The sequence below is a fragment of the Pipra filicauda genome, unplaced genomic scaffold (assembly GCF_003945595.2).
Source record: "Pipra filicauda isolate LSUMZ 115617 unplaced genomic scaffold, ASM394559v2 scaffold295_size919547_pilon, whole genome shotgun sequence".
In the NCBI taxonomy this organism is placed as follows: Eukaryota; Metazoa; Chordata; class Aves; order Passeriformes; family Pipridae; genus Pipra; species Pipra filicauda.
In genome coordinates, this window is record NW_024104415.1 from 852,888 (window position 1) to 865,285 (window position 12,398).

At 38.1% G+C, this 12,398-nt stretch overlaps 1 protein-coding gene across 6 annotated transcripts in view; it reads left to right on the plus strand.

The window, feature by feature from the left end:
- Positions 1-12,398, plus strand: part of LRRC7 (leucine rich repeat containing 7) — a 114,738-nt gene that overhangs the window by 65,367 nt on the left and 36,973 nt on the right. For all 6 annotated transcript variants that reach the window (XR_005564216.1, XM_027719041.2, XM_039383042.1 and 3 more), the window contains exons 7-10: positions 7,165-7,228; positions 10,059-10,133; positions 10,811-10,955; positions 11,867-11,939. Coding sequence is in view for 5 of the 6 variants with exons in the window: in XM_027719041.2 (XP_027574842.1) it covers positions 7,165-7,228; positions 10,059-10,133; positions 10,811-10,955; positions 11,867-11,939 (357 nt within the window). In the remaining variant the exon portion in view is untranslated. The remainder of the gene's footprint in view (positions 1-7,164; positions 7,229-10,058; positions 10,134-10,810; positions 10,956-11,866; positions 11,940-12,398) is intronic.

Below are 12,398 nucleotides of genomic sequence, written 5' to 3' on the forward strand. Positions count from 1 at the left end.
TCTAGAATATTTTACTGTCAATGCTCAAATCTCTTCCTTGATAAAGGGCATTAGATGAGTTTTCTTCTAATAATTCCAAAGCACAGGTCAGTTTCATTTAAAGTTTGCCATTAAAATTATTTGAAAGAGAGATGGACACAAGAAGGATGCCCTTCATTAAGTTTTTCCTTCTGGATAATGAATTAAGGTGTGAATGCAATATTTTTTTGCAGATATAATTAAAGTATCTGTTTTGGCTTCACAATTATATACTGCAAAAAAAGCTTGGGGGGAAAACACATTTTTCACCCAGAAGAATTTACTCTTATTAAATGTCATGAAGTGGGACTTCTTCTATCATTTGAATTCCAAGTGTACTTTTATTTTTTTCTGTAACTATAATGTGAAAAAAATGACATTTTTCTCTGACATTCTTCCATTTCTTTTTTTCCGTGTCTTCCCACTTCTTTCCATTTGGACCAAGGGTTGGACTCGATGATCTCGGAGGTCTTTTCCAACCCAATCGATTCTATGATTCTATGATTCTATGATTTATTTTATTCCCCCCAAATTTACAAATATAAATGTAGAAAGTAAATGCTGGTGGGGAGGATACAGGTTATTTAGCAAAGAAATAAGATGGGAACAAGGCAAAGTGGGGGAAGTTTCCTGTTCTTGATGTAATGATCATAAATCTAGATTTACTGACATTATTTGTAACTCTTATTTATGTTGATTACTTTTTAAAAGTGGTGAGACTGTGTATGAGACTCAACAGATGAAGGTTTCCAAGCAGCAGCATAAAACCTGTATAAAAAGGACATGGTGATTTGGTTTTAAAACAATATAAAGTGAATTAGACCAGATTCGTCCTTGGCAGAATAAATCTCAAATAATAGTGGGCGTTTTGCAGAGGTTAAATTTGCGAATTGGAGGTATTTAAACCTGTAGAATTACAATTCTTATGCCCTTCTGTAGCTTAGACTTTATTCCAAACTGACAAAATAAACAGAATAATACAGAAATTCCAGAAAGATATTCAGAGATCAAACATATCCCAATGCATTACCTTCCTCCAGATGGGAAATTTGCTGGATAAAAGTGATTATTATTTCCATTAACCTGATAATCGCGTGGTAAAAAGCTTTGTTGTGACTTACAAACGTCAGTGCCATAACATTTCTATTCCTCACATCCTTCTCACTCCCCAAATCCCATTTTAGGAAGTAAATTTGCAAAAATCACAAGTTGTCTGAAGTGTGTTGAAGTCAGTGGAACAGGGAATTTATCTCGGCTCAGAACATGTCCAGGGAATCTAAATCCGGGGGAAAGCTTCGCTTTCTCCTGCTATTTTTTGAACTGCTGTTCCACTTTCTCCCAAGTTTGTGATCAGGATGGAAACTGTTTGGCACACTTTGACTTTACAAATGTGTGCATCGTTCCTGGTGACCTGTTTTCCTCAAATAGCAGCTCTGGCTGAGTTTAATAACTCCTACTCCAGGAGGCTTTACTACCTTGGCACGACGTTATTAAAATATTGGCAATATTTTAATAAGTGACTACTACTATGAATTGTCCCTTTAGGCTTTTTAAAATAAATATATTTGCTGCTCAGAGAAGAGGCTGAAAGATGTGTTATATTGCTTTCCTATTGTAAAAATGCTTTTCCAACTTATATAAGGTTGTCTGAAAAATTGCCTTGATTATTCTTCATGGAATCGCAGATTGGTTTGGGTTGGAAGGGACCTTAAAGCTCATCTTGCTCAGAGCAACCTGGTCTGGTGGAAGGTGTGCCTGCCCATGGCAGGGGGTGGAACAAGATGAACTTTGAGGTCCCTTCCAACCCAAACCGGTCTGAGATTCTGGGATTCTATGATTTCTTTTTCAGAAGAGTTTAGATCTGATCAGTGGCACTAAATTTCAGTTAACGGCACAAAGGAGTGGGAGGGGAGAACATTTATAACCATGGAGAATCATCATAGCCCACCTTCCACTCATTTTGTTCTTAATTATCACAGAACCTTGAGCTCCTCCCAGAATGACCGGGAGCTAAAAACACAAAGAGTTCCTTCTGCCTGTTACTAATGAGATTGGATTTGCTTTTGCTTAGACTCCATGCTCTGCTTTCTCGGGAATGTTTGGTTTATGGTGTGCAAGAAAATGGCTTGTTATACTCAAAACACCTTAAGTTAAGAGTATAATTTCCATTGTATTTGAGTAAACCCAAATCTACAGAGTAAAAGCACCTTCACACAATTCCAGCTGCAGGAGGAGTCAATAGAGAGAAGGTGGCTGAGGGGAGCCATTTGGAACAGGGTGGGTTTTACCTACATGGCCATCAGAGACCTTCTCTTTGTCCTAGCTGGTATCTGTGTTCCCTGTGTCCCTCTGTGGTGAGAGACTGAGGGGAGACTTCATTGCAGTCACAACTTGCTTGTGAGGGGCAGGCACTGATCTCTGCTCTATGGGGATCAGGGATAGGACCCCAGGGAATGGCCTGAAGTTGTATCAGGGCAGGTTTAGGTTGGATCTCAGAAAAAGGTTCTTCCCACAGAGGGTGGTTGGGCACTGAACAGGCTCCCCAGGGCAGTGGTCACAGCACCAAGGCTGCCAGAGCTCAAGGAGCGTTTGGATGATCCTCTGGGGCACCTGGGGTGACTCTTGGTCCTGTGCAGGGCTGAGGGTTGGACTGGATGATCCTTGTAGGTCCCTTCCAACTCAGCAGATTCTGTGACTCTGTGATGCTGTAAAGTTCTTGCAGTGTACCCCTCAGAAGGTCTGTAAAGTCAGCAAGCGGAGAGCCCTAAACCAGTGATCGGTTCCGTGGGGTACAACAGGTCACCTTGGTCTGCCCTTTCCCTTGAGCCATGAAAAATTCCCTGTACTGGAAGGCTTTTATTGATGTCATCAGGAAAGAAAAACAATCATGCAAAACTTGATGACTCTCAACTGCCTTTATTCTTCCACATCCAAACCCTGCTGGATGATTGCTTCTGAAAAACTGAGTGTTACGTGCGCCTGAATAAATGCCAGTGATCATTAGTTCTTCATCACAATTGCATTTTCCTACTCAGTGAGTTCTTTTATGAACCAGTAATCTTTGCTTTTCCTATTGAAATACATGTGTAGATTATATTCACTAGTTATTTTCAGTATTTATGCTTTGTAGCCGTATTTTAGACCTTTTCCATGTTTGTCCCATTTCAGTCCCATTAAAGCTCACAAGCTCCATTTTGACATTCCTTCCTGGCGTTGAGTTGTGAAACAAATCTTGCCCATATCTGTGATATTTCCTAATTCAACATCATCCCCCTGCCTGCCTGGAACAGGTCTCCGATCAAAAGATCACACTGTGGCCCTGCAGTTTGGTTTTTCCCTTCTCAAGCTACGTGTCCGATAGGAGTCATGGAATCCTTGTTGATGGTGTGGTAGAGCAATTCTCCTGGAGAGCCTGTCCGTGGAGATCTTCCCCATCTTGTAATCTGAACTACTCCTGGAGAAGAAGAAATCAACCATCTTCTGCCTAGAACTACACACAGATATTTCTGCTCTGTCATTCCGAGGTGCTCTTTGCTCTCTCCGACCACTCCCATCCCACTTCCTCAATTAAGATGCAGATAGTTACTGAGTCAGGACATTTTTCATCTCAGGTTCCTCCTTACCTTTTCTAACACATCCCTATTTATCTGTCTGGCTTTTCCTTTAGAAATAAGCCTGGGTTTGATGTGTGTTCACGCTGCCTTCAGGCCGTGTTTCAGCAGAAAGAAGAATCAAAAGGACTGTGAAATAAGGAACCTGTGTTGAGAGGAGAATTCTTTAACTCTTGTTTTTTGGCTTGGCTGTTTCTGTCAACTTTTAATCATCAGATCTTGCTTAACACCATTTCAGCTTGGCTCATCCCTGTTAATTATTCAGCACCTTAAGTTAGATCTTCATCCTGGTCTCTGGCAAAGAAAGTGGGAAAAAAGGGCTAAAACTGCATTTTCGGTCTCTCTTTATGTTTGTTCATTTCATGTGAAAGGAGCCCATAAAAGCATAAAGCATGTGCGGAATTCCTTAGAAATATGAATCATATATTGTATATCCTGATGAAACATTGATTATTTTTGGTCAGCTTTTAGTATGGAAACCTTGGGCTACTTTTTCTCAGTCTTCAGGATGGTGGGGACACAGATACCAAGTCCTGTAAAATGACCCAAGTCATTTTGTATTGATTTAATAACCTGGTGGAGTCCCCATCCCTGGAAGGGTTCAAAACATGGGTGGATGTGGCCCTTGAGGACACGGTTAGTGATGAACATGGTGGTGGGGCAGCTTGAGGGTTGGACTTGATGATCTTACAGGTCTTTTCCAGCCTTTCATGATTTTATTACTTTAGATATTTTCTCTCTTGGGTATTTCAGTTGTGTAAGTTCTTGTATCCTCAAAATCAGCTTTTAAATTCACTCTGTTATTTTGAAGGCTGGATAATAGATTCAGTGCTTCATGACAGATTAATTTATACCCCTGGTCCTTAACTTTATATCATACTTGCTTTATATTCTATAAGTTATATAAATTATCTTGAGATTCACTGAAAACTGAGGGGTTTTTTTTAAGCTGTTGCATGATGTATAAACAGCTCTTTGTGCTTGGATCATGTGATGCTTTAGCCCTGGTTAAGATTTAACTCCTCTGCAACAGGTAAATTATTAAATATTAATTTTACAAAGTACTTCCAAACCAACTAATTGATGAATTTAAAGTTACATTGCAAAGTTTAAAATACTAAAACTATGAGGCTCCTCTGTTCCAACAATTTGGGAATAAAGGTTTTTGTGGACAACAAAAATGTGAGAAAATATTATTTGAGATGAGCACAGCAGCTAATCCAGCACTGGCAATGGATTTGCCTCATTTACTTTTTATTTCTTCAGAAAATAATGTCACAAATTCTAATGGAAAAGGAATTCTGTGAGTTGCTGCCCAAAGAAATAATGTGTGTGACCCTTAGAACCTCCTCAGTCCCAGCTCTGTAGCAGAAGCTCCTGTTTGATGTTGCCTATTCCATTGTATAAATGACATTTTTTTTGTGGAAATCAAATCATGTCTCTGACTTGTGAAGTTTTACCTATTGGAAGTCCTTTGGTTATTTATGAATACTTTTCTTCACACGTGGGAATAACTTGGATGTGATCAGAAGTTTGTGGTTGAAGGTTTCATGCAATCACCATCTCCTGTCTGTCAGGAGTAAACAGGATTTTGAGGAGAATCCCATGATTCCATTAAAATAAGTCCTTTGTTTTGCCAGAAAGTCTAAACCGAGGCATTTTCCTGGATATTTAATGTGTTTAAAATGTGTAAATAAGTATTTTCTAAATAAGGCAGCAAAACCAAACATGCAAGAAAGTTAAATTAGGCAATTTAGGTGATTACCAGGAATAATACCCCTGAATTGTATCATGGGAGTTATAATTTATGGTTTAGAACTGTTGTGAGCAATGTTAATTTTTCACTAAGTGTTCTTAGTTTCTATGCTGGTTTTTCATGCTTTTGTAGTTTTTTAGCACGTTCCATTATTGTGTTTAAAAATAATTTAAATATTCACCTTATTCTGAACCTAATGAGACTTCCATCCTAAGAGCCAGAAATCAGATCTTCTCTGTGTAAGTCCTGAGTGGAGCTACTTATGAATGGAAAAATAGCTCCAAATGTGATACCAGTAAAGATTTATGGGAAATCTTTGGTCAATTTTATCAGCACATTAATTCCATTCCATTACATCATTTAAATCATGAATATTTAACTGAGCATTACTCATAATTGCTCCTTTCCTTATCCACCTTTATAAAATGACCCCACATAAAAAAGACAATGAAGCTTTCCCTAAGAAAAATAAAAGTAATTACATGGAAGAGCTAAAAATAGCAGCAGCTGATGGAAAATCTCAGCTAATATTCCACTGGGGACCTTGGCAGTGCTTCATCTTTTGATGGAACCCCAATGAATGGAAATTAATCTGCCTCCACACCAATGTTAGTTTATGCATTGATCAAATAAGTTGGGAAATACATTGGAAAAGAGCGGGAGAAGAAAAAGAAAAATTAACCCATCAGTGAACTGAGTGTGGAACAGGGCAAGTATCAGCATTAAGCAGCAAATTTATCAGGAATTAATGTGTGTCAGGGTGGCTGTTGGGGCAGGAAGATGAAATGGTGCTGAAATAAAACTGGACCTGTTTCTGGATGTTTCCAAACCACCCAATGATCAGCAAAAATTCCGTATTTGTTGTGTTTCGAAGACTCACTTCCCTCTCCTCCTGCAGACTGGCCTTTCTAGTTCGGTGGAGTTTATTTCCCTGTTGTAACATACTAAAAATGAAGTTGCCTTGCCATAAATATGCAGCAGAGCTCCTGTGCAGCCACAGCACAGCCTCATTTTGCCATCATTTAGATGCTAAAACTGGGCTCTGGTTTCCAGTCCCAGCATTTTTGATCATCATTTTTACCTCTGGTGCAAATTGCAGAGATGAAATGGTTGATATTTTAGAGCGCAGCAGTTAAGACTATGCTAATTTTTTGATTATGATTTGATTACCTTAGAAGGCCCCTGAACTACCTCTTGCAGTTAATGCTAAATTACTTAATTATTTTTATCCTCTTTTTTTACCAAACCTAGTGTGATATTTAGACCACTTTGGTCCACCAGGGCTTAAAAGAGAAATTCTGCTCTAGTGGTAAAACCCTGTCCCAGTTTTGTTCATGGAAACAAAGGCAGTGATTGATATATTTACTTTGAACTCCATTAAATTTGAACCTCAGAGCAGTGGAGGGCCTAGCTCAGGCCATGAAGAGCCAAAACACTCTCTAATTATAAAAAAGTTGATCACAAATGTATAAATCTGAATCAAAAAGCCACTTTTTATATTGTATTTCATTTCAATTACTTATAAACTTAACAAGGGTCATTTTCCTTGAGAAACTATACAAAATTCTACCAAGATTCTGTGTATTTTTACACTGAAACAACTGTTGCTTTTTAGTTCAAGGATGGAATATATTGTTCAAATTTACATCATCAGCATCAAACTGGTGTAATTCTTTTTACCAGAACAGTATCATTGCAGCTTTATCTTCATCCAAGCAAAATTTGACTGACATTTTGCAAGTTAAAATCTCATTTTAGATATTTCCTAATCTCTTACAGGTCAATGCACAAACTGACTCAGCTGGAGAGACTTGATCTGGGCAATAATGAATTCTCTGAACTGGTAAGAAACACAGCATTTTTGAACAGAAAACCTGCGAGGTTTGGATGCTCTGTTGGTGGGGCATTGAACTTTTAGTGGAAAGGCTTTGCTGGATTGTGGCCACAGGCGAGGGACACGTGTCCTTGTAGAATAGAAGGTTCCTGAGGTGAATGTTGATGTCAGAATATGCTTCATCTCCATCAGGCTTCTGCAGTTCAGGTCAAGGTCACAGAGGATTCTCCCTCTGAGCAGATTGTTACTCCTGGGATACTTCACTAGTCATGAATTGAGGATCTCAACAATTTTTTGCATCAATTATGTATTAATTTCTTAATAGCTATCATTATATCTTATATAATTGATATCTTACATCAAACATTAGAAATAGCTGTTACTAATTATTAGAAATTGCTATTAGCAATTTTTAGAGAAGCTGTGTCTGCCCCATCCCTGGAAATGTCCATGGCCAGATTGGACAGGGCTTGGAGCAACCTGGGATAGTGGAAGGTGTCCCTGCCCATGTCAGGGGGTGGAACAGGATGATCATTAAGGTCCCTCTCTGCCCAAACCACTCTGTAGTTCTGTGATCTCACCCTCGCAGGAATGCCATAGGAAAAGTGGTACTAATTTAAATCAAACCTGTGAACAAAAGGATAAAAAGGCCCTGTTTTCATGGATTCTGAAAATCTGATTTGGATTTCAATAGAAACTTCCTTTTTTTGAGAGAAAAATGTTCCCTGGAACTGTGGTGGTGTGGGAGAGGTTAATTTCTTTGACATCCTGGGACTGTTTTGCCCTGGAAGAACCTGTGCAGCCAAACTGGAGCCGCAGGCACAGGGTTAACTTCAAAACTGAAGTAATTCTGTTCATTCATTTTGCTGGAAACAAGATGACACAAATCATGGGGTTCCTGGAATAGAAACTGTCACTTCCTAAAGAGCAGCTGTATCCAGGTGACTTCATGTAATCAAGGGAGGGAAGAGGCAGCTCATGTCCTGGGGCTCTGGGAGCTGTAAATCCCAAGGAATGGGACATAGGTTTGACGTCTGAGGGGGTTTTAGACCCTTTTTTTGACATTTGAAGGGTCAAAAACTGGCACCAGGCAGATGATGAGCAGCAATGACAGCTGGAAAGGAAACAGGAAAAGGTAGGGAGAAAAGGAAAATGTAAGAGGATAAAATGTAATATATTTTTAATTGAAGATTAATCTCAGTCTTTAATTCAGACTTGATCCTGGGAAGCATTTCTGTACCAAGAGGGTGGTCAGAGCCTGAAACAGGATTCCTGGAGAGAGGGGGTTGATGTCCCAAGCCTGGCAGGGATTAAGGGGCATTTGGGGAATTCTATTATTAAAGTTTTGGTCAGACTGAATTGGTCAGGAGTGGATGGTCATTCCAGCTGATTTTATTAAGACCCTTCCAATTCATTCCTATTCACACTCTTCTCTACTCTATTCCAATTGCGGCAATCTATGTGGAAAATGAAAATGTTCTTCAAAAAGACATCAACTGAAGCATTTCTAACAGAGACAAATAAGTTTTTAATATCAAAACATCTCATCTGGGTCCTGGTGAACCATAAAGTGCCATAATCCAGGGTACACCATAAATTCCATAATAATGGTAAATTATAATCCACGCTCAAGGAATTTCACCTCAAACTGTGCTATGTCCAGCACAGGAATAGGCTGTTCCCTCTGAGAAAGGTGTCTGTTAATGAGAGGAGTTTAAAAGCAAATTAAAGTTGAGAGGGAAAATTATGATTATCCATAATGACCTAAGTCAGTGAACACTCTGGAGGAATAAAGAAACATTAATCAGCACAGGAACAAATAGTATAAAATAACCATTAATCAATTTAGCCTGGAAATGAGAAATGGATTTAATCATAGAAGGACAACAGAATTTCAATAGAATTAGCAGAGGCAAAATAAATAATCTTTAAATTGTTAACTAATAGTTTTTTAATGGAAACACATCGTGTGGCAATGTGGAAAACTGAGCGATTGAGCTCCGCTGCTGAGCAGGTTTATTGTTACCTGATGAGGCATCAGGCACTTCTCCTGCCTGGAAAAGTGAAAAATCACATTTCTCTTGGGAGTGACAACATTGCAAAACACTCAGACCACATGGGATAATTGGAGATCTCTCTTAAGGTCTAGTGGTGCTGGGCAGAGGTATTTGTTCTGGTTGTGTTGGGATAATTCCAGGGCAGTTGTACCACAGGCCTTTAAAATGCTTGAACCTGGTTTAGTCAGGACCAAATGGAATATTTAGTACCAGTTTCTGGTCTTAAAAATATCTCTACACCTTGATAAAGGAAAGCAAGTTGGAAGTCCTGGTTTGCTGTGGAAAGTGTTTCATCAGAAAGGAAAACGCTGCTTAGGCTGAAAGCTGGGAGTATTTGGCACCTGATAATTCCTGGTTTTCCCAGCTCTAAGGAGTCAGAAATGATCTGGGGAATTGCCTATTTCAGCTTCTCTCATTAAGATCTTGTAGTTTTGAAAAGAGTAAAAAAGATTAAATTTAATATTGCGATTTTAAGGCACACCATGATTGTGACTCCTGAGTGTGACAACTGCAGACATCAACTCTCCTAGCAAGTTCTCCTTTGGATTCAGTTCTTTTCCAAAGCATTCTTGTATTTTACGAGTTTTGCAAAAGAGCACCGGTGGTTAAATTAAATGAGTGAGCTGTTCCTGTCATTAAATATCTGAAAGGCTGATGTGGGTTATAAAAAACAAAGGAAAGTGAAGAGGGAATCTTTTTTTTTTACACCAAAAATTGATTTATATTTAACTGGAAAACCACTGCTATAGGTAACTGTCCGTAATTATATATTTTTTTCTCAGCCTGAGGTTCTCGAACAAATTCAGAATCTAAAGGAACTGTGGATGGACAATAATTCTTTGCAAGTGCTTCCTGGGGTATGGACATTTATTCTTTGTAATTGAATTATCGTGTTATGTAGTGACCTATTTACCTGGCAGTAAATGAGCATTTTTTTGCATGAGGGCACAGTCCTTCTGCACAGTCATTAATTATAATCCAGAAATAAAAGTTACATGATAATGTCTAAATATTCAACACAGAAAATCTTCATCTCTTTGGTGGGGCTGCAAATGAGATGGGAATTTTGAGTGAATATCCCTTCAATCCATGTCCAAATGGAGAAATAACACAACTATATCACCAGGAACTCAGTTTTTCAGCAGATTTCGTGAATCTGGAGCACATTAATTAGCAATAAAAGTTAAGTGATAATGTCTAGATGTTCGACATGGACAAGCTTCACTTCCTTGGTGGAGCTTCCATCAGATGAAAATTTTGAGTGAATATCCCTTGGATCTGTGTCCAGATGGAGAAATAATACAACTGTATGGTCAGGAACTCAAATATGCATCAGATTTAATGAATCTGGAGCACACTAATTGGTTTGGGGTGTTTGGTGCAGCTCCTGAAGAGGAGGCTGAGACCACCTTGGTCCTGCCTTGTAAAGGTGCTGAGATAATTGAACAGAACCTGTATCACTCTTGTTTGCCTCTAATTAACTTAGCAACTGGTGTGTGTCTGTCCAAGTAACTCTTTCTCACGTGCTATTAAGTCTATAGGGAAGTTAAAACAGCTCGTGTACCTGGATGTGTCCAAAAACAGGATAGAAACTGTGGATTTGGACATCTCGGGATGTGAAGGGCTTGAGGATCTCCTGTTGTCATCCAACATGCTGCAGCAGCTGCCAGATTCCATTGGTGAGAAAAGCTCAGGGATTCTTGTAAACTTTTCCACCTGAAAATTTAATTTATATGTATTTTTTTGGTAATTATAAGACTTTATAATCGTGGCCCAAGAACTGACATTAAATCCTAAAGGAGGCACAAACATCTGTGTGTGGACAATCCCTAAAGACCATTTGGTAAAGTCAGGAACAAAAATCCCTGACTAGAAAGTATTGATTTTTCTAGTTTGCTATTTTAAGGAAAATAAGTGAAGAAGGCTACAAGTGATCTAAATTTCAAAGTATGAGAGTGATGGGGGGAAATTGCTGCTCTGAGTTACAGCAGTAAAAAGGAAATAGTTCAAACTATTAATTATCTTTTTTTGACTATGTTTCATGCATAGAACTTCAGATTTTTTTAGGATATATAGAAATTCTGGAAGCCAAGTGCTTGTAGGCACATCTGGATCTCTCATTTCAGTGTTGATCCCTCATATTTTCTTTTCAACTTCCCTTTGAACTGTTAAACAGGACTGGCATTTGATTAATTAATAAAGAAAAAATCATTAATAAAGAAAATTATCTATTAAGACATTAATAGATAATTAGAAATCTACTCTTCCTGCATAGGTAAGATAGTATTATTTTTATTGCTTATATTTTTATAAAGATATTATTGTTTTATTAATATTTATATTATTATCTATTTTTACATTATTTTTCAAGGCCACAGAAATACACTTAATATTTCTCTTGCAATTCAGCTTAACATTTAATCAGGACTTTATTTTGATTAAAAGAACATGTCCTATACACAGATATTCTCTAAAATCCAGACCTGAGTTATTCAGTGTTAGAAATCGTTAGGGTTTTAGCACATGGGAGATTATAGAAAATATTAATGTCAAATATTTTTCTACTACTTTTTTCCCACCTGCTCTCTAGGGCTGTTGAAGAGGCTGACAACTCTGAAAGTAGATGACAACCAGCTCACAATTCTGCCCAATGCCATTGGAAAGTGCGTATGAGATTAATGTGATTTTCAACGTTAAGTAAAATGTGTTTTCTCTTCTGCTTTTTTCCCTTCTGTTTTTGTTTTAAATATAAAATAAGACAAAGATATCCTGAATTATAAAATAATTCAAATTTTATAAATAAATTTGCAAATAATTTTAAAATGCCTCCTAACACCCAGTTTAAAACATTGAAATTTGGAGTACCACTATTACTTCTGTGGGTTTATACTGGTGTGAGGGATAAAAAGGCAAAATATATTATATTTTCCAAGAAAAAGGCTACTTTTCTGTGTGAATCACTCGCAATTTAGATGATTAGAGCAGAAAAAGTAGAAGAAATAGGAGTATTTGGGGGAAATACGTCTGTTCCCATGGCAACAGCCTGAGGCTGGTGTGGGAAGGAGACGCTGCAACCCTTGTTCATGTGGAGATTTCTTAAAATATTCCAGTGGTCCCAATGG